Source organism: Elephas maximus, chromosome 1 (genome assembly GCF_024166365.1).
Source record: "Elephas maximus indicus isolate mEleMax1 chromosome 1, mEleMax1 primary haplotype, whole genome shotgun sequence".
Classification (NCBI taxonomy): Eukaryota; Metazoa; Chordata; class Mammalia; order Proboscidea; family Elephantidae; genus Elephas; species Elephas maximus.
The window spans coordinates 230,146,454-230,169,721 of NC_064819.1; the positions used below are offsets into that span (position 1 = coordinate 230,146,454).

General features: G+C 41.1%; 1 protein-coding gene across 1 annotated transcript in view; it reads left to right on the top strand.

Annotated features, from left to right (window-relative positions):
* The window catches only part of SNX9 (sorting nexin 9), a 124,639-nt gene that overhangs the window by 42,076 nt on the left and 59,295 nt on the right, over positions 1–23,268 (top strand). Inside the window, exons 2-4 of the mRNA XM_049904549.1 lie at positions 7,402–7,488; positions 21,621–21,695; positions 22,902–23,027. Of these exons, the coding sequence (XP_049760506.1) occupies positions 7,402–7,488; positions 21,621–21,695; positions 22,902–23,027 (288 nt within the window). The remainder of the gene's footprint in view (positions 1–7,401; positions 7,489–21,620; positions 21,696–22,901; positions 23,028–23,268) is intronic.

Consider the following 23,268-nt stretch of genomic DNA (forward strand, 5'->3'; position numbering starts at 1 on the left):
TTGGAGAGCCTGGCGGAAGCTGACTTGGATGGTATGGTAGTTTCCCAGGCTGCCGTGACAAAATATCACAGTCTGGCTTATAAGAACAGAAATCTGTTGTCCCACAGTTCTGGAGGCTAGGAGTCCAAATCAGATGTGTCAACCGGGCCATGCTCCCTCTGAAGGTTTTAGGGGAAGATCCTTCCTGTCATTCCTGGCTTCTGGTAATGCCAGGTATTCCTTGGCTTGTAGGTGTGGCTTCACTTGACTGTCCTTTGTAGCCTGTCTCTCTGTGTTTGTTCTCAGTTTTTTAAAGACACCACTTAGATTGGTTTAGGTCCCACCCTATTCCAGTATTACCTCATGTTAACTGATAACATCTCCAAAGACCCTATTTCCAAACAAAGTCATGTTCAAAGGCATCAGGAGTTAGGACTTAATTGTATCTTTTTGGGGACACAAGTCAACCCATAACAACTCATATGTTGGGGCCTCACCTAATACGGCCAGGATGCCTGGGGTCTCTTTCCATGTGGTCTCATTTCCAGAGGCAAACCCAGGCTTGTTCACGTGGTACCAAAGTGTTCCTAGTAGCAAGAGAGGGCAAGCCCCCACGTGCCAGCGCTTTTCATGCCTTTGCTTGTATCACTTTTGCTGTTGTTCTGTTGGCCAAAGCACACACATGGACAAGTCCAGAGTCAAGGGGTGGAAACAGAGCCTTCATGGCTCAGTGGAGGAGGGGCAGAGTCACATTGTGAGGGGGTGTTCATACAGGAATGTGAGGATTTGCTGTGACTGTTTGTGGAAACAATTTATCAACCCGCCATTTTTTCCCAATTTTATGTGTCTTCCAGGAACATACTACAGTTTTTTCCAGACAGAGAAAACTTTATCCTAGGTATTTAAATTTATTCCTAGATGTTTTATCTTCCACTGCTATTGTAAATCATATCTTTCCCCCCCATTTTATTTGAGGATTTTGGGGCAAGTAATTAATACCTGTACGTGATTAAAATTAACTACCCTTTTTCCCCCACCATTTTCTTATGCAAAATTTCAAACACATAGAGAAGTTGAAAGAATTTTTCATCGAACACCATAAACCCACCATCTAGATTCTGCAAATACTATTTTACTATACTTGCCTTATCACACAGCTGTCCATTAGTCCATCTTTTTGTTTTTTATGTGTTTCAAAATAAATTAGCATTCGGTTGTTCTGTTTTTGTTTTTTCCCTAGCCTTTAATCACTGGATCTGACTCCTTAATCCTTGTGAAAAGAATGTCAGGCATCGTTAAGCAAATGTGGAGAAAGAGCAGTGGCTAGCCAAAGGGCCCAGCATGTCTCTTGCCATATGGTGGTGGGTGTTTGGTAAATATTTGTTGAGTGAATGCAACTCCATTGGTCCTATTTGCATTTGCCTTTTATGGTAAGCAATTGCTTTCAAAACAAACCGTATGTTTCCTAGATACCCATGATCCTCAGTTTATAAGGTAGACTTCTAGAAGCTAGTCCATGCAAGACAATTATTTAGGTTTTGAAATGGATTAAAATATATACTATTACGCATTCATTATATATTATAAAATACAGGTAAAAAAATGCTATACGTACTACAACAGTGCTACACACACACATACATGTGGAAATATTCCAAGGAGTCCACTTTTCTGGGTTGCTGCCTCAAGGAAAATATTTGGAAGTCACAGCTGTTTAGGTAACCTTACCAGCGTGCACAGCCCTATGTAAGTGTAATGGAAAGGATTATAGTCGTTGTTGTTGTTGTTGTTGTTAGGTGCCGTGGAGGCATTTCTGATTCAGAGTGACCCTGTGTACTACAGAACAAAACACTGCCCAGTCCTGCGCCATCCTCACAGTCATTGTTACGCTTGAGCCCATTGTTGCACCCACTGTGTCATTCCATCTTGTTTAGGATCTTCCTTTTTTTTCAGTGACCCTCCACTTTATCAAGCATGATGTCCTTTTCCAGGGACTGGTCCCTCCTGATAACATGTCCAAAGTTTGTGAGTCGTAGTCTCACCATCCTTACTTTTAAGAAGCATTCTGGCTGTCCTTATTCCAAGACAGATTTATTCGTTCTTTTGGCAGTCCATGGTATATTCAGTATTCTTTGCCAGCACCATAATTCAAAGGTGTCAAGTCTTCTTTGGTCTTCCTTATTCATTGTCCAGCTTTCATATGCATTTGAAGCAATAGAAAACATCATGGCTTGGGTCAGGCACACCTTAGTCTTCAAGGTGACATCTTTGCTTTTTAACGCTTTTAAGAGGTCTTTTTGCAGATTTGCCCAATGTAACGCATTGTCGTTTGATTTCTTGACTGCTGCTTCCATGGGCGTTGATTATGGATCCAAGTGAAATGAAGTCCTTGACAACTTCAGTCTTTTCTCCGTTCATCATGATGTTGCTTATTGGTCCAGTTGTGAGGATTTTTGTTTTCTTTATGCTGAGGTGTGATCCATACTGAAGGCTGTGGTCTTTGATCTTCAACTCACCTTCACTTTCAACAAGCAAGATTGTGTCATCTGCATAAGGCAGGTTGTTAATGAGTCTTCCTCCAAGCCTGATGCCCCGTTCTTCATATAATCCAGCTTCTCGGGTTTTTTGCTCAGCATACAGATTGAATAAGTATGGTGACAGGATTTAACCCTGACGCACACCTTTCCTGACTTTAAACTATGTTCTGTTCCAATGACTGCCACTTGGTCTAAGAACAGGCTCCTTATGAGCATTAAGTGTCCTGAAATTTTCATTCTTTGAATTGTTATCCATATTTTGTTATGATCCACACAGTCAAATGCCTTTGCATAGTCAGTAAAACACAGGGAAATATCTTTCTGTTATATTCTCTGCTTTCAGCCAGGATCCATCTGACATCAGCAGTGATACCCCTGGTTTTTACATCCCCTTCTGAATCCCACTTGAATTTCTGGCAGCTCCCTGTCGCTGTATTGCTGGAACCACTTTTGGTTCTAACTTTTTGGACCTAACTTTTGGATGATCTTACTTGCATGTGATATTAATGATATTGTTAGATAATCTCTGCGTTCTGTTGGATTACCTTTCTTTGGAATAGGCATAAATATGGATCTCTTCCAGTTGGTTGACCATATAGCTGTCTTTCAAATTTCTTGACATAGGTGAGTGAGAGCTTCCAGCACTGCACCCGTTCGTTGAAACATCTCAATTGGTATTCTGTCAATTCCCCAAACCTCGTTTTTCACCAATGCCTTCAGTACTGTTGGTTCCTGATCATATGCTACCTCCTGAAATGATTGAATATCAACCAATTCTTTTTTGGTGTAGTGACTCTATGTAGTCCTTCTATCTTCTTCTGATACTTCGTGCGTCGTTTAATATTTTCCCCATAGAATCCTTCACTATTACAACTCGAGGCGTGAATTTTTTCATCAGTTCTTTCAGCTTAAGAAACGCTGAGCATGTTATTCCATTTTGGTTTTCTGTGTCCAAGTCATTATAATATTTTACTTTGTGTTCTTGAGCTGACCTTTGAAATCTGTTCAGCTCTTTTACCTCACCATTTCTTCCAATTGCTTTAGCTACTCGATGTTCAAGAGCAAGTTTCAGAGTCTTCTGACATCCATTTTGGTCTTTTCTTTCTTTCCTGTCTTTTTAATGACCTCTTGCTTTCTTCATGTATGACATCCTTGATGTCATTCCACAACTCACCAGTCTTTGGTCATTTGTGTTCAGTGCGTCAAATCTGTTCTTGAGATGGTCTCTAAATTCAGGTGGGATAAACTCAAGGTCGTACTTTGGCTCTCTTGAACTTATTTTAATTTTCTTCAGGTTCAACTTGAACTTGCATATGAGCAATTGATGCTGTGTTCCGCAGTTGGCCCCTGGCCTTGTCCTGACTTAGGATATTGAGCTTTTCCGTTGAGTCTTTCCACAAGTGTAATTGATTTAATTGCTCTGTATTCCATCTGGTTAGGTCCGTGTGTATAGTCACTGTTTATGTTGTTGAAAAAAGGTATTTGCAGTGAAGAAGTTGTTGGTCTTGTAAAATTCTATCATGCGATCTCTGGCATCATTTCTATCACCAAGGCCATATTTTCCAACTACCAGTCCTTCTTCGTTTCCAACTTTCGCATTCCAATCACCAGTAATTAGCTATACCTCCACTATCAGTGATAGGATTATAGTAGAAGAGTATAAAAATGTCTCACTAGCCGAATCTTAAATTTCTGAGTTTAGATGGCGTTCTTAAAATTCATCCCAAGGGCTCTGGATAAGGAATAGTGAGAGTTTTAACTGGAAAAGATTGATGTAAAGATAGATGTATCTTAAGTGTGTGTGTGTGTGTGTGTACATCTCTTTAGCCCTTGAGAATATTTGCAGAATGAACAATATCTGTATTTCTATTACTTAATTCCTGAAGGAAGGGCATGCTGCTGCTGCTTTCTTTCTGTCTTTAAGAAATGGGTGTATTTTGATAAAATACTAAGGAATAAATCTTACCAGAGATGTAAAAGACTTATACAAAGAAAACTACAGTACACTTCTGCAAGAAACTAAAAGAGACTTACATAAGTGGAAGAACATACCTTGCTTGTGGATAGGAAGACAACGTCATAAAAATGTCTATTCTACCAAAAGCGATCTATACATTTAATGCAATTCCGATCCAAATCCCAACGACATTCTTTAATGAAATGGAGAAGCAAATCACCAATTGCATACAGAAGGGAAAGAGGCCCCGGATAAATAAGGCATTACTGAAAAAGAAGAACAAAGTGGGAGGCCTTACTTTACCTGATTTTAGAATCTATTAATACTGCCACAGTAGTCAAAACAGCCTGGTACTGATACAACAACAGATACATGGACCGATGGAACAGAATTGAAAATCCAGACATAAATCCATCCACATATGAGTAGTTGATATTTGACAAAGGCCCCAAAACAGTTAAATGGGGAAAAGACAGTCTTTTTAACAAACGGTGCTGGCATAACTGGATATCCATCTGCAAAAAAATGGAACAAGACCCATACCTCACTCCACGCACAAAAACTAACTCAAAATGGATCAAAGACCTAAATATAAAATCTACAACGATAAAGATCATGGAAGGAAAAATAGGGACAACGTTAGGAGTCCTAATACATGGCGTAAACAGTATTAAAAAAAAAAAGCAAACTCACTGCTGTCGAATCGATTCCGACTCATAGCGACCCTAGAGGACAGAGTAGAACTGCCCCATAGAGTTTCCAAGGAGCGCCTGGCGGGTTTGAACAGTATAAAAAACATTATAAAGAATGTAAAAGAAAAACTAGATACTTGGGAGCTCCTAAAAATCAAACACTTATGCTCATCCACAGACTTCACCGAAAGAGTAAAAAGACTACCTACAGACTGGGAAAAAGTTTTTAGCTATGACATTTCTGATCAGCGCGTGATCTCTAAAATCTACATGATACTGCAGAAAGACAAATAACCCAATTAAAAAATGGGCAAAAGATATGAATAGGCACTTCACTAAAGAAGACATTCAGGTAGCTAACAGATATCTGAGGAAATGTTCATGATCATTAGCCATTATAGAAATGCTGATCAAACTACAATGAGATTTCATCTCATTCCAACAAGGCTGGCATTAATCCAAAAAACACAAAATAATAAATGTTGGAGAGGCTGTGGAGAGATTGGAACACTTCTACATTGCTGGTCGGAATGTAAAATGGTACAACCACTTTGGAAATAGATTTGGCGCTTCCTTAAAAAGTTAGAAATACAACTACCATACGATCCAGCAACCCCACTCCTTGGAATATATCCTAGAGAAATAAGAGCCTTTACATGAACAGATATATGCATACCCATGTTTATTGCAGCACTGTTTACAATAGCAAAAACATGGAAGCAACCAAGGTGCCCAGCAATGGATGAATGGATAAATAATTTATGGTATATTCACATAATGGAATACTACACATCAATAAAGAACAGTCAGGAATCTGTGAAACATTTCATAACATGGAGGAAACTGGAAGACATTATGCTGAGTGAAATTAGTCAGTTGCAAAAGGACAAATATTGTATAAGACCACTATTATAAGAACTTGATAAATAGTTTAAATTGAGAAGAAAACATTCTTTTGTGGTTACGAGAGGAGGGAAGGAAGGAGGGTGAGAGAGGGGCATTCACTAATTAGATAGTAGATAAGAACTACTTTAGGTGAAGGGAAAGACAGCACACAATACGGGGGAGGACAGCACAATTGGACTAAACCAAAAGCAAAGCAGTTTCCTGAATAAACTGAATGCTTTGAAGGCCAGCGTAGCAGGGGCAGGGGTCTGGGGACCATGGTTTCAGGGGACCTGTAAGTCAATTGGCATAATAAAATCTATTAACAAAACATTCTGCATCCCACTTTGAAGAGTGGCGTCTGGGGTCTTAAATGCCAGCAAGCAGCCATCTAAGATGCATCAGTTGGTCTCAACCCCCACCTGGATCAAAGGAGAATGAAGAACACCCAGGACACGAGGCGATTATGAGCCCAAGAGACAGAAAGGGCCACATGAACCAGCGACTACATCATCCTGAGACCAGAAGAACTAGATGGTGCCCAGCTACAACTGATGACTGCCCTGACAGGGAACACAACAGAGAACCCCTGAGGGAGCAGGAGAGCAGTGGGATGCAGACCCCAAATTCTCATAAGACCAGACTTAATGGTCTGACTGAGACTGGCAGGACCCCAGTGGTCATGGCCCCCAGACCTTCTGTTGCCCCAGGACAGGAACCATTCCCAAAGCCAACTCTTCAGACATGAATTGGACTGGACAATGGGTTGGAGAGGGATGCTGGTGAGGAGTGAGCTTCTTGGATCAGGTGGACACTTGAGACTATGTTGGCATCTCCTGCCTGGAGGGGAGATGAGAGGGTGGAGGGGGTTAGAAGCTGGCAAAAAGGACACGAAAAGAGAGAGTGGAGGGAGAGAGCAGGCTGTCTCATTAGGGGGAGAGTAATTGGGAGTGTGTAGCAAGGTGTATATGGGTTTTTGTGTGAGAAACTGACTTGATTTGTAAACTTTGACTTAAAGCACAATAAAAATTATTAAAAAAGAAAAAGAAATGGGTGTATTTTGAGTTACTTTGTATAGGACTGATTTCTAAATACAGTGGGGGCAGTTACCAGCAGCCTCCCCCATACCCAAAACAGCACAGGGGCTATCTCTAGTGCTGCTATTCTTCCTCCCCGTAGAGCTGATGAATCGTTTTGGTAACGGCCTCCTTTTTTCCTGAAAGAAATTGTTTGTTCAGATCAGAAAATTTACAAGCGGCCTATAAAGGGGTTTTGGGTTTGCTTGTTTGTTTTGTTTGACGATTAAGTTTACCTTTGTAATTTTTTGTCTTTTCCTCTTTCCTTCTCATAGGCTCGGGTTATGTACGACTTTGCTGCTGAACCTGGAAATAATGAACTGACAGTTAACGAAGGAGAAATCATCACCATAACAAATCCGGTATGAGAGTTGGGAAGTTTAAATCACGTTGTACCTTGTGGACCTGTTTTTAAGATTCGATTTTTTTAATAAGTTGGTCATTCTCCCCACGTGAATTTTTTATTCCTGTGGCTCCTGAAGTATTGCTGGTGAAGTGAGAAAGTATTTAAATAAACATTGACAAGAATTAAGCTTGCTAACAGTAGCTGAGTATGTCATTGAGTTTATTATTATCTCTTTGTTTTATATCTTTTCCAATATACTTATTCTATACTTTTTTCTTTATTACTTATTCTGTAAATTGATTTTATATACCCCGACTTCTTGAGCACCCTGCTGTTGTACAGAGCTTAGTTTTCTGTGCTTTCTCCTGACACTGTAATACTGCGTTTTTAGAATAAAGGATTTTCCTAAATTTCTGAGTTTATTGATTTAAGCTTGCTCTTATTGGAATCATTGTCTTTCTAAACTTTAGTCTTAAATCAGATTAGATTACCAGAAAGCAATAACTTGGAGTGTATTACCTGACTCCTGGTGAAATTATCTTTGCTGAATTACAAGTTATTGCTTCAACTTTTATTCGAATAAGAAACGGTTATGTGTATAGCAAGCAGGTTTTACATCTCTACCAAACTGTGCTTGAACATGTGTGTGTATATATGTGTGTATGTATGTAAACACACACATACCTGCAAGGTATACATGTGTGTGTGTTTAAATATGTGTGTATCTACACACATGCACACACATCTTCAAATATATATATGTATTCTGCTCATGTAACCGTGTATATTACTGTTCTCTCTGAACGGCATCCACGTGATCTTTTATCTCAAGCTCTTTGTCTTGGAGATTTGGCATATTTCCTTTCATTAAACAGAATCTGTACACATATTGAATTGCTTTCTTTTTTTTAACCTTTGTTGCCAGGAAACTCATAGGCAAGTATCATTTTTTCTATTATCTTACCCCAAAATCCTGTTACAGTTTTTTTCATTACCTCTGTGTGATAGCTGCCTTCATTTCTATTTAACTGACCTTTTTTTATATGTAACTTTATTATAGGCCTTCTTAAATGTCTGTTGCAAGTAAGTGGTTAAAAATTGTAGCAAAACTATAAAATGAACCTCTCGAAATAGAGTTTTTAAAAAATTATCTGAATTGCTAGTATTTCATTCAGGGCAGATGTAAATGGGGGAAGAACAAAAGCAGGCTGAGAGAGTTAGTTTTCGTACTTGTACCGCTGGCAAAACTTTGTGATCCGTTGCTCCCTTTCTTTGCCGCTTGCCCCTCAACATGCCTAGCGTGCCTGCTTTGGTGACACTGCTCTCTGCCCTTGTCTGGTCCGTGCCCCTGGGTGGATACTGCCTGCCTCTGGGTTGCACACGATCCCATAATGTGTCTTCTGTGTCCTTTCTCACTGTTACAGTCTCTCACATGCTTAAGATGTACACAGTCCTGTGCTGGGTGCCTTGGGGATACAGAAATGGGAAAGCTTTGCCCTGCCCTGTGCTCACTATTTTTCAGTGGTCTCCAGCCTTGTTTTTTCCTGAATGTTTCCAGTGAGGGATATTCATTGCATCTGACATCAGTTTCTACATCCCTCTCCATTTGCCTCTCTACCTATCCCTTTGTGATCCCTTCCTCTTTCTGCTTCTTGAAGGTTGTTGTTCTCACCTGATTCCATCTTTGGCTCATTTTCCTCACGTTACATACTCTCAGATTTGTTTGTTTGTTTTAATTGCCACTGATATGCTAATTACTTTATATCTTCAACTTGACCGTGTCGCTCAAACCTGCAGCTGCCTCCTAGACATCTTTACTAGTTTTTCTATAGGCACTGCACACTTATCGTATCCAGAGCTCAGCTCATCAGCCACACTGTACTTGCTCCTACTCCTGAATTCTCTTTCTTTGCATTGTAGTGCCACCTTCCACTCAGTCACCCCAAGAAAGACTCGCCACTTTGCAGTCACAGCTAAAGCCTTTGATTTTTATCTGTTAAGTGTTGCTCATATCTCTCCTCTTACCCTCTCCTCTCCTCCCCTGTTTTCAGGCTCTCACCATCTCACCTTCCCAGCAGGCTGCCTGCCCTCAGCCTTTGTCTCTAAAACACAACCTGACCATGCCGCTCCTTCAGTAGCTTCCTGTCAGCTCTAGGTCTACAAGACCCACCACCGCCTGGCCCCTTCTTACTTCTCCAGCCCAACTCTGTGTATATCTGCCTCTGTCCCCTGACTCCTCACTCTGGCCAACCGAGCAGGTCATCGAGGCAGACATACACAGTATGGTCATGCCTCTGCTCCTTCTTTTGTCCCCTGATGTGACGCTTGCTCTTCCAGTTACCATCCGTTCCTCGTCTCTCTCTGCCATGAAACAAAGCAGAAAAGACTGCCTTCCTGCTTTCCTGTATTGTCTGAAACGGTGTCTCCTCCAGAAAGAACTGACACCTTCAGTGACAGTGCCGAGAGCTCCCCTAGGCGAGGGCTGTGCGCTCTCATTGTGACCACCAGGGTGTGTTAGGTTACTGGAAGTTCTCTGTGCCTGCCTCCCATGCTAACCTGGGAGCTCCTGGAGGATGGAAACCACATCCTGTCTCCCTCTTTCCCCAGCCATTGTGTACTGCACTGTGTATACTAGTTAGCATGAGGTAGGCACACAGATATTTTCATCTTAAAATTAGTTTATAAAATTTCAAACACATACTAAAGTAGAGACAACAGATTAATGAACACCTTTGTACCCATCACCCCATTATCCACCTTCAGTAATTATCCACCTGTGGCCAGTCTTGTTTCACCTGTGTTCCCACGTGGTCCTTCTACTTCCTTCCCCTGCTACAGGCTTTATTATTCTGAAGCAAATCCATTGTTATCATTTCATCCATAAATATTTCAGTATCTCTAAGAAGTAGATTTGTTTTTAGACATAATTGTAGTACCATTGTAGCACACGTAAAAAAACTACTAACTCCTTAATGTCATCGAATAACCAAAGAGGGCACACAGACTGTGCTGACTTGAATATTAAATTTCTGTTAGCTTAAATACTCACTAGAATATTAACGTCTGAAAAAAATATTAGATATACTCAAGTTTGACAAATTAGCATAGACGACCACATTTTCTAAAAACGTTCTTTGTGTTAATCCGTTTCAAATTTCCCAGTTTTATTCTCTGGAATTATATGTCCTAGAAAATGCATCCAACGTTTTTCTGCCCCTTAAAACTAAAGCACCGTGGACTTGAAATTTCTCCAAAACATTTATGCTTTCAGTAAGTTTTTTCTGGGCACCTGCTGCGTACTGGGTGCTTTGAAGAATACACGTGCAGATGGACCAGATTTTTCCCATCTCTACAGGAAGCGTGACACGTTGCAGCTCTGCCACAAAGGACCTCTTCAAAGTCTGGAAGAGCAAAGATGTCACCCTGAGGACTAAGGTGCACCTGACCCAAGCCATGGTGTTTTCAATCACCTCGTATGCATGCGAAAGCTGGACGGTGAATAAGGAAGGCTGAAGAAGAATTGACGCCTTTGAGTTGTGGTGTTGGTGAAGAATATTGAATATACCATGGACTGCCAGAATAACAAATCTGTCCTGGAAAAAGTACAATCAGAATGCTCCTTAGAAGCAAGGATGGCAAGATTATGACTCACATACTTTGGACATGTTATCAGGAGGGATCAGTCCCTGGAGAAGGACATCACGCTTAGTAAAGTAGAGGGTCAGCATAAGAGAGAAAGACCCTCAACAAGCTGGATTGACATAGTGGTTGCAACAGTGGGCACAAGCATAACAGCGATTGTGAGGGCGGTGCAGGACTGGGCAGTGTTTCGTTCTATTGTGCATAGATAGGGTCACCAGGAGTCAGAACCGACTCAACGGCACCTAACAACAGTAACACAAGGAGCATAATGAAATAAAGGAGGAGAAGTTCAAGGTGATATGTAAAAATGTGACAAAGCTATTGACAAGCTGCTGTGGTGGGAGAGACTCATTTTTGTCATTGTTGTCAGGACAGATTTTAATGGAGAAAATGAAACCTGATTGGATAGATCTTTAAGCGTGAATGGGGTTTCACCAGACAGAGATGGAAAGAAAGAATCCCAGACAGAGGGACAGCTGGACCAACGGTGTAGAGATTAGGAGGTATTTGGTGCTGTTTAGCAGTCCCACCTAGTGTATTTTGACAGCCTCTGAGCCAGGTGTTTGGCTAAGTAAAACTGGTTACCGTTGAGTTGATTTCAACTGATGGCAACTCCATGTGTGTCAGAGTGAAACTGTGCTCCACAGGGTTTGCAGTGGCTGATTTTTCTGAAGTAGATCACCAGGCCTTTCATCTAAGGCAGCTGTGGGTGGACTTGAACCATCAACCTTTCAGTTAGCAGCTGAGTGCATAACCATTTGTACCACCCAGGGACTCTGTTTGGCCAAGTACTAGTTAATACATTCTTTAATGTATTTTCCCTGTGTGCTCTACTAGGTAGATAATTTATATCTGTTTTACGAATGAGGGTAATGAGACTCAGAGAGGTTAAGTAACTTGTCTGGGAGCACTCAGCTTGTAAGTGACAAAACAAGAATTCCAAGCCACATATGCCTGACCCTGAAGCCACTGTTTTTTCTTCTCTGCTGGGGACGGTACATGTAAATAAGTGTCCCAGGAGTACAGGTATGTTAACAGCAGTAGGAATAACTCTTAAGTCGGTCAGCAAGGACCTGTGGCCAGACTGTAGACTTAGAACCTAATTTGGTAAGTGGTAGATTCAGTTAAGCGTTTTGTATGGTTTTGATTGTTGCTGTCATAGGGGATTGACGTGATGAGACCTCAGGAAAAAGTAATCTGGCAGAGTTGTGTGCACTGAGCTGGTACAGCTAAGCCTGGGGACACGAATCTGGGTTGTGGCGGTAGGAATTGAAGGAAGATGGATGTAGGCAGCTTTGGAGTCCTACCCATGGACCTGGGTACTGATTAGGTATCATGGTGAGAAGAACCCAGGATGGCTGAGAGAATGAGGGATTTATTAAAGTATGTGAGTGGGTAAGAACTTCTTGAAAAGATTAAATACATTTAGTTGTCGATACATTGTGTTTGAAAGACAGCAGATGGTTGACCCGCCCTTAGCTTTGTGCCTGGAAGTGGAAATGCAGAGCTGGAGGTCAGCCTCAGGGCTGCAGACAGGTAGACCTCTCTCAGCATCTTAGAACACATGACAAGAAGATGCAGGGATGGCTCTGGATCTTCTGGGGGAGGCGCAGGGGAGCGGGGGGAAGCAGGTATGTCACCAAGTGAGAGGAAAGATCAAGCAAGGAGGAAGAGGAATGAGAAGGATGATGGTAAACCAAAAAAAACCAACACTGTTGCCGTCGAGTCAATTCCGACTCATAGTGACCCCAAAGGACAGAGCAGAACTGCCCTATAGGGTTTCCAAGGAGCGCCTGGTGGATTCAAACTGCCGACCTATTGGTTAGCAGCCGGAGCTCTTAACCACTACACCACCAGGGTTTCCAAAAATGGTAGTAGTTTCTTAAAAAAAGGGATAGTTTTTTTTTAAACCTATGTTACATCTTAGATGTAAAAATAGAATTACTGGACAGAATAAGTATATGTAGTAAATTTGGATAATGTGCTATGTGTATATAAGAATATAAGTTCCCTTTTTAATCATAAAATTAAAAAAAAAATTTTTTTTCCATAGGAGAGATTAAATATTCTTTTGTCTGTCATTTTTTTTTTTTTTTAGAAAAAGTACTTAGAATGTCAAGATTTTTAAAAAATCTAGGTAAATACACTGGATTGGATTTTTTTTTTTTTTTGGTAAAATATTAATGTCTTCAAGTTGCATGATTTTTTTTTAAAAAGGAATGTGGTTATCAGATTCATCTAATTATTAAACCGATAGTGCTATTTAGACACTTGAGCCTAACTATTTTAAGGAAGAAAATGTGACCTGGCTGGAAGAGCAGATTGAAAAAATGAGAATCCTGGTGTAGAGTTCTACTTTATTGTTTGGTTTATTAGTGTAGGAACCGTGATCAGCTAGCTTTCACTGTCTAACACATGGTCCCGAGACTTAGTGCCTTAGAACAGTAGCCATTTGCTCCTGCTCAGAAATCTTCGGAGCGGCTGGATGGTGCTGCTGACCTGGGTGAGGAGTAACTGGGCCGGCTGATGTGCCTCGTGGCCGACGGGGCCCGAATGGGCTCAGGTGACCTCACTCACCAGTCTGGCAGTCATGCTGGGGGTTGGCTGGCTTTGGCTGGGGCGGAAGAGAGACTGAGCCCTGTCTCTCTCACCATCGAGCAGCCCAGATGTGTCCTCACGGTGGCTGAGGGTTCCAGAGAGCAATCCAAAGGGCGCAAAGTCTTGAGGCCAAGCTCTGAAGGCACGCACCCCATAGTATTTCAGCCCCATTCTGTTGGCCAGAGGGCCACAAAGGCTGGCGCAAATTTATGATGGGACAGCATTGTATCTCTCAGCATCTGGAGCCGCAAGCTATTTCTGTACTGTACCAAAGAGCAGTAGACAGAAAGGAATTACAAAACATGGCAGTCCCCTAATTGGCTGTTTTTCAAGCTTTGATCATTTATTGTTAAAGTTTGATTTTTCTTTTTTTTTTTTTTTTTTTATAATAACTTTTATTAAGCTTCAAGTGAACGTTTACAAATCCAATCAGTCTGTCACATATAAGTTTACATACATCTCACTCCCTACTCCCACTTACTCTCCCCGTCTTGAGTCAGCCCTTTCAGTCTCTCCTTTCTTGACAATTTTGCCGGCTTCCCTCTCTCTCTATCCTCCCATCCCCCCTCCAGACAAGAGTTGCCAACACAATCTCAAGTGTACACCTGATATAATTAGCTCACTCTTCATCAGCGTCTCTCTCCCACCCGCTGACCAGTCCCTTTCATGTCTGATGAGTTGTCTTCAGGGATGGTTCCTGTCCTGTGTCAACAGAAGGTCTGGAGAGCATGACCGCCGGGATTCCTCCAGTCTCAGTCAGACCATTAAGTTTGGTCTTCTTATGAGAATTTGGGGTCTGCATCCCACTGCTCTCCTGCTCCCTCAGGGGTCCTCTGCTGTGCTCCCTGTCAGGGCAGTCATCGATTGTGGCCGGGCACCAACTAGTTCTTCTGGTCTCAGGATGATGTAGGTCTCTGGTTCATGTGGCCCTTTCTGTCTCTTGGGCTCTTAGTTGTCATGTGGGCTTGGTGTTCTTCATTTTCCTTTGCTCCAGGTGGGTTGAGACCAATTGCTGCATCTTAGATGGCTGCTTGTTAGCATTTAAGACCCCAGACGCCACATTTCAAAGTGGGATGCAGAATGATTTCATAATAGAATTATTTTGCCAATTGACTTAGAAGTCCCCGCAAACCATGTTCCCCAGACCCCCGCGCTTGCTCCGCTGAGCTTTGAAGCATTCATTTTATCCCGGAAACTTCTTTGCTTTTGGTCCAGTCCAATTGAGCTGACCTTCCATGTATTGAGTGTTGTCTTTCCCTTCACCTAAAGCAGTTCTTATCTACTGATTAATCAATAAAAAAACCCTCTCCCACCCTCCCTCCCTCCCCCCCTCGTAACCACAAAAGTATGTGTTCTTCTCAGGTTTACTATTTCTCAAGATCTTATAATAGTGGTCTTATACAGTATTTGTCCTTTTGCCTCTGACTCATTTCGCTCAGCATAATGCCTTCCAGGTTCCTCCATGTTATGAAATGTTTCAGAGATTCGTCACTGTTCTTTATCGATGCGTAGTATTCCATTGTGTGAATATACCACAATTTATTTACCCATTCATCCGTTGATGGACACCTTGGTTGCTTCCAACTTTTTGCTATTGTAAACAGAGCTGCAATAAACATGGGTGTGCATATATCTGTTTGTATGAAGGCTCTTGTATCTCTAGGGTATATTCCGAGGAGTGGGATTTCTGGGTTGTATGGTAGTTCTATTTCTAACTGTTTAAGATAACGCCAGATAGATTTCCAAAGTGGTTGTACCATTTTACATTCCCACCAGCAGTGTATGAGAGTTCCAATCTCTCCGCAGCCTCTCCAACATTTATTATTTTGTGTTTTTTGGATTAATGCCAGCCTTGCTGGTGTGAGATGGAATCTCATCGTAGTTTTAATTTGCATTTCTCTAATGGCTAATGATCGAGAGCATTTTCTCATGTATCTGTTGGCTGCCTGAATATCTTCTTTAGAGAAATGTGTGTTCATATCCTTTGCCCACTTCTTGATTGGGTTGTTTGTCTTTTTGTGGTTGAGTTTTGACAGAATCATGTAGATTTTAGAGATCAGGCGCTGGTCGGAGATGTCATAGCTGAAAATTCTTTCCCAATCTGTAGGTGGTCTTTTTACTCTTTTGGTGAAGTCTTTAGATGAGCATAGGTGTTTGATTTTTAGGAGCTCCCAGTTATCGGGTTTCTCTTCATCATTTTTGGTAATGTTTTGTATTCTGTTTATACCTTGTATTAGGGCTCCTAGGGTTGTCCCAATTTTTTCTTCCATGATCTTTATCGTTTTAGTCTTTATGTTTAGGTCTTTGATCCACTTGGAGTTAGTTTTTGTGCATGGTGTGAGGTATGGGTCCTGTTTCATTTTTTTGCAAATGGATATCCAGTTATGCCAGCACCATTTGTTAAAAAGGCTGTCTTTTCCCCAGTTAATTGACACTGGTCCTTTGTCAAATATCAGCTGCTCATACGTGGATGGATCTATGTCTGGGTTCTCAATTCTGTTCCATTGGTCTATGTGTCTGTTGTTGTACCAATACCAGGCTGTTTTGACTACTGTGGCTGTATAATAGGTTCTGAAGTCAGGTAAGGTGAGGCCTCCCACTTTCTTCTTCTTTTTCAGTAGTGCTTTGCTTATCCGGGGCTTTTTTCCCTTCCATATGAAATTGGTGATTTGTTTCTCTATCCCCTTAAAATATGACATTGGAATTTGGATCGGAAGTGCGTTAAATGTATAGATGGCTTTTGGTAGAATAGACATTTTTACTATGTTAAGTCTTCCTATCCATGAGCAAGGTATGTTTTTCCACTTAAGTATGTCCTTTTGAATTTCTTGTAGTAGAGCTTTGTAGTTTTCTTTGTATAGGTCTTTTACATCCTTGGTAAGATTTATTCCTAAGTATCTTATCTTCTTGGGGGCTACCGTGAATGGTATTGATTTGGTTATTTCCTCTTCGGTGTTCTTTTTGTTGATGTAGAGGAATCCAAGTGATTTTTGTATGTTTATTTTATAACCTGAGACTCTGCCAAACTCTTCTATTAGTTTCAGTAGTTTTCTGGAGGATTCCTTAGGGTTTTCTGTGTATATAATCATGTCATCTGCAAATAGTGATAACTTTACTTCTTCCTTGCCAATCCGGATACCTTTTATTTCTTTGTCTAGCCTGATTGCCCTGGCTAAGACTTCCAACACGATGTTGAATAAGAGCGGTGATAAAGGGCATCCTTGTCTGGTTCCCGTTCTCAAGGGAAATGCTTTCAGGTTCTCTCCATTTAGAGTGATATTGGCTGTTGGCTTTGCATAGATGCCCTTTATTATGTTGAGGAATTTTCCTTCAATTCCTATTTTGGTAAGAGTTTTTATCATAAATGGGTGTTGGACTTTGTCAAATGCCTTTTCTGCATCAATTGATAAGATCATGTGGTTTTTGTCTTTTGTTTTATTTATGTGATGGATTACATTAATGGTTTTTCTGATATTAAACCAGCCTTGCATACCTGGTATAAATCCCACTTGATCAGGGTGAATTATTTTTTTGATGTGTTGTTGGATTCTATTGGCTAGAATTTTGTTGAGGATTTTTGCATCAATGTTCATGAGGGATATAGGTCTATAATTTTCTTTTTTTGTAATGTCTTTACCTGGTTTTGGTATCAGGGAGATGGTGGCTTCATAGAATGAGTTGGGTAGTATTCCGTCATTTTCTATGCTTTGGAATACCTTTAGTAGTAGTGGTGTTAACTCTTCTCTGAAAATTTGGTAGAACTCTGCAGTGAAGCCGTCCGGGCCAGGACTTTTTTTTGTTGGGAGTTTTTTGATTACCGTTTCAATCTCTTTTTTTGTTATGGGTCTATTTAGTTGTTCTGCTTCTGAATGTGTTAGTTTAGGTAGGTAGTGTTTTTCAAGGAATTCATCCATTTCTTCTAGGTTTTCAAATTTGTTAGAGTACAATTTTTCATAATAATCTGAAATGATTCTTTTAATTTCATTTGGTTCTGTTGTGATGTGGTCCTTCTCATTTCTTATTCGGGTTATTTGTTTCCTTTCCTGTATTTCTTTAGTCAGTCTAGCCAATGGTTTATCAATTTTGTTAATTTTTTCAAAGAACCAGCTTTTGGCTTTGTTAATTCTTTCAATTGTTTTTCTGTTCTCTAATTCATTTAGTTCAGCTCTAATTTTTATTATTTGTTTTCTTCTGGTGCCTGATGGATTCTTTTGTTGCTCACTTTCTATTTGTTCAAGTTGTAGGGACAGTTCTCTGATTTTGGCTCTTTCTTCTTTTTGTATGTGTGCATTTATTGATATAAATTGACCTCTGAGCACTGCTTTTGCTGTGTCCCAGAGGTTTTGATAGGAAGTATTTTCATTCTCGTTGCTGTCTATGAATTTCCTTATTCCCTCCTTGATGTCTTCTATAACCCAGTCTTTTTTCAGGAGGGTATTGTTCATTTTCCAAGTATTTGATTTCTTTTCCCTCGTTCTTCTGTTATTGATCTCTAGTTTTATTGCCTTGTGGTCTGAGAAGATGCTTTGTAATATTTCGATGTTTTGGACTCTGCAAAGGTTTGTTTTATGACCTAATATGTGGTCTATTCTAGAGAATGTTCCATGTGCGCTAGAAAAAAAAGTATATTTTGCAGCAGTTGGGTGGAGAGTTCTGTATAAGTCAATGAGGTCAAGTTGGTTGATTGTTGTAATTAGATCTTCCGTGTCTCTGTTGAGCTTCTTACTGGATGTCCTGTCCTTCTCCGAAAGGGGTGTGTTGAAGTCTCCTACTATAATTGTGGAGGTATCTATCTCGCTTTTCAGTTCTGTTAAAATTTGATTTATATATCTTGCAGCCCTGTCATTGGGTGCGTAAATATTTAATATGGTTATGTCTTCCTGATCAATTGTCCCTTTTATCATTATATAGTGTCCTTCTTTATCCTTTGTGGTGGATTTAAGTCTAAAGTCTATTTTGTCAGAAATTAATATTGCTACTCCTCTTCTTTTTTGCTTATTGTTTGCTTGATATACTTTTTTCCATCCTTTGAGTTTTAGTTTGTTTGTGTCTCTAAGTCTAAGGTGTGTCTCTTGTAGGCAGCATATAGATGGATCGTGTTTCTTTATCCAGTCTGTGACTCTCTGTCTCTTTATTGGTGCATTTAGTCCATTTACATTCAGGGTAATTATAGATAAATAAGTTTTTAGTGCTGTCATTTTGATGCCTTTTTATGTGTGTTGTTGACAATTTCATTTTTCCACATACTTTTTTGTGCTGAGGCGTTTTTCTTAGTAAATTGTGAGATCCTCACTTTCATAGTGTTTGACTTTATGTTAGTTGAGTCGTTACGTTTTTCTTGGTTTTTGTCTTGAGTTATAGAGTTGTTATACCTTTTTGTGGTTACCTCATTATATACCCCTATTTTTCTAAGTAAAAACCTAACTTGTATTGTTCTATATCGCCTTGTATCACTCTCCATATGGCAGTTCAATGCCTCCTGTATTTAGTCCCTCTTTTTGATTATTGTGATCTTTTACCTATTGACTTCCATGATTCCCTGTTATGTGTATTTTTTTTTAATTAATCTTAATTTGTTTGTTTTTGTGATTTCCCTATTTGAGTTGATATCAGGACGTTCTGTTTTGTGACCTTGTGTTGTGCTGATATCTGATATTATTGGTTCTCTGACCAAACAATATCCTTTAGTATTTCTTGTAGCTTTGGTTTGGTTTTTGCAAATTCTCTAAACTTGTGTTTGTCTGTAAATATCTTAATTTCGCCTTCATATTTCAGAGAGAGTTTTGCTGGATATATGATCCTTGGTTGGCAGTTCTTCTCCTTCAGTGTTCTGTATATGTCGTCCCATTCCCTTCTTGCCTGCATGGTTTCTGCTGAGTAGTCAGAACATATTCTTATTGATTCTCCCTTGAAGGAAACCTTTCTTTTCTCCCTGGCTGCTTTTAAAATTTTCTGTTTATCTTTGGTTTTGGTGAGTTTGATGATAATATGTCTTGGTGTTTTTCTTTTTGGATCAATCTTAAATGGGGTTCGATGAGCATCTTGGATAGATATCCTTTCGTCTTTCATGATGTCAGGGAAGTTTTCTGTCAGAAGTTCTTCAACTATTTTCTCTGTGTTTTCTGTCCCCCCTCCCTGTTCTGGGACTCCAATCACCCGCAGGTTATCCTTCTTGATAGAGTCCCACATAATTCTTAGGGTTTCTTCATTTTTTTTAATTCTTTTATCTGATTTTTTTTCAGCTATGTTGGTGTTGATTCCCTGGTCCTCCAGATGTCCCAGTCTGCATTCTAATTGCTCGAGTCTGCTCCTCTGACTTCCTAGTGTGTTGTCTAATTCTGTTATTTTATTGTTAATCTTTTGGATTTCTACATGTTGTCTCTCTATGGATTCTTGCAACTTATTAATTTTTCCAGTATGTTCTTGAATAATCTTTTTGAGTTCTTCAACAGTTTTATCAGTGTGTTCCTTGGCTTTTTCTGCAGATATCCTAATTTCATTTGTGATATCATTAAGCATTCTGTAAATTAGTTTTTTATATTCTGTATCTGATAATTCCAAAATTGTATCTTCATTTGGGAAAGATTTTGATTCTTTTGTTTGGGGAGTTGGAGAAGCTGTCACGGTCTGCTTCTTTAAGTGGTTTGATATGGATTGTTGTCTCCGAGCCATCACTGGGAAACTAGTTTTTCCAGAAAATCCGCTAAAAAAAAACTGCAGTCAGATCCCTATCAGAGTTCTCCCTCTGGCTCAGGCTATTCAGATGTTAATGAAGCCGCCTGGGGAGGGTGGGGGAGGGAACAGAGAGATAGGAGAGTAGCACCTCAGAATATAGCCAGAGTTGCTTGTCTTGCTTGGAAAGACTATTATATCTGAGATTCCCGCGGGCGCGTCGCCTATGTGTGCTGTCTGTGTGGAGATTGCCCCCGGGGGGTCTGGCCCGCTGGAGTCACGGTCAGATCCTCCGCTTCCAGCCCCACGCCCAGCGTCAAGGCTCCCCTACTGGGATGGTGCACTCTCGACTCCAAAATCAGTCGCTGCCTCCCGGGGACTTCTCGTCCCTCCAGCCGCGTGGCCTTGCCGCCCCCGTGAACCAGGTGGGCCCCCTCCCGGGGTTAGTTCAGATGGGTGGAGTAGCTCCCCGTGCTTGTGCCGCGACCGAGTGTCCCGGCTGGAACGCTGTTCTCCCCGCTCCAATACCAGTCGCTGCCTCCCGGGGACTTCTCCTACCGGCTGCGTCCCACGCCGCCCGCGCGACCCGGATGGTCACCTTCCCGGGGTTAGTTCAGGGGGTGGAGCAACTCTCCGTGTTTATGGCGTACCTGCGTGCAGTCCAAATCCCTGTGGGACGGTTCCCCGGCTCGGGTGCTGCTCTTTCTGCTCCAAGATCAGTCACTGCCTCCCGGGGACTTCTCCTAACAGCTGCGTCCCACGCCGCCCGTGGAACCGGCTAGTCCCCCTCCCGGGGTTAGTTCAGGGGGGTGGAGCAGGTCTCTGTGCTTGTGCCGTACCTGACTGGTATGCTGGCTCCAGGCTCTGGAAACAATCGCTGCTTCCCCGTATTAGTTCGTTCTCCGTCTCTAAATCTGTGTTTGTTGTTCAGGGTTCGTAGATTGTTATGTATGTAATCGATTCACTTGTTTTTCCGTGTCTTTGTTGTAAGAGGGATCCGAGGTAGCGTCTGCCTAGTCCGCCATCTTGGCTCCGCCGATTTTTCTTTTTAGATTATATCACTTTTCTGGAATAAGGAGAAAGCTTAAGAATTTAAAATGTTGAACGGAGTGTAAACTTTATAGGAATAAAAGGCTTAGTGCTAATTGCTTTTGTGTGTATGGAAGTTCCCAAAGCAAAATTTCTGCAGGAAATTCCAACTATAATTTTTTTTTTTTTTTGTGGTACATTTATTAGGATGTTGGCGGAGGATGGCTGGAAGGAAGAAACAGTAAAGGAGAACGAGGGCTTGTTCCCACAGACTACGTTGAAGTAAGAACTTACTGTCATTCGTTAATTAAGCTGATTTTATATCAGACATCCTTTTATGAATTATCGACTTAAGGCGACAGACTGAAAGATGGAAACTTTTTTTAATATAACAATTTTCATTGTAAAACTAATAAATGCTAGTTTTATAAAATAAGAAAAATATATTGAAATAAAACTAAGAAAAAATATTACCTATAGACCCAAGCTCCAAAGAGTGATGGCAAATAACTTAGATTGTGTTCCTTCCAAGGACAGCAACTTTTGAGTATTCTAAATAAAAGTCCCTGTCTTCCTTTTGCTCCTGTTATGTCCTCACTGCTGCCTACAAAACCGTCTATCGTAGAATTGATTCGCAAAGTTTAGATAGCAGATTTTTCAAAGTAGCTTCCTTCTCCCTCTGCTGATTCAGGTCCTACTTCTCAGTCCCGTATCCCATCCCATGGACAGAAGGCATCTTGAATGAGCTGCAGTGAGCTCTTTCCAGGTTTCAGCTCTATTATGATAGGTGCCAAGGATAGTATTACAAACACCCTGAAGAAGCTCTGTCTGGTGACCCATCACTCAGCTGATAAAAACCTCCCGTGTCAACCTCCTGGTGCCCCCTGCTGGTTGGTCATACAAAACCGATGCACTGGGTACTGGTGAGCTTGCCTCTCATCTCAGGACAGACTGGAGAGAGCACAAAATAAAGATGCGTTTGGTTCACTCCCCTAGAGAGGAAGAAAGGCCCTGGGAGCTTGTTTACCTGGCACCAGCTGCAGACTGGAAAGGCTGTGTATCTGTTGAGGGTGAGGGACGGGGAGTCTTGAACCCCTGGAGGAGCCGATGAAATCTGTAGACCTTCTTGAGAAAATGTACATACTTCATACAGTGTAATATAGTGTGAGAGCGCCGCCAGACCCCGAACACTGTCCATAGATCATATGCTTTAACCCCGAGCTAGCTCTGTGCACTCAGTATTCTAAAAATCGACAGGATTGAGAAAAACCTGAGGAGTTAGGTTGATATTGGCGTTAACTGTACTTTCTAGAAATCTGTGTACTTGTAGAAAGGGATTGTCATTACCCACATTCTTGGGTATACTTAACTTTTAAGAGTGCGAGCCCCCTTTTCACAGTAGCTGACAGTCATTACTTGCCCTCAGGGACTCTGATTCTGAAATAACCCTAATGAATGAAAATAACTGTGGTCCCTTTTCATATTCAGATTCTACCCACTGATGGAAAAGATCCTTTTTCTTGTGGAAATTCCGTGGCTGACCAAGCCTTCCTTGATTCCCTCTCAGCAAGTACAGCTCAAGCCAATTCGTCTGCTGCCCACAGTAACAACCAGGTATGTCATGCATTGTCCTGCTGGTGTGGCCGGCTGTACTGAGCGCAGAGCTCCTTGTGAAAGCCTGTGGTGCATCACAGCTCTTGTCCTTCTCTAAAAGAATAAACCAAGTGGCTGTTAGATTTTTGTGTGGCATTTCTGTTGGATACTAACCAAGAACTCACCTGGTACACCTGCCCAAAGACTGGTTTTTAAATTGGTTAGAGAAGTATTAATTGAGAGTCTGCTTTTCAGACTTTGG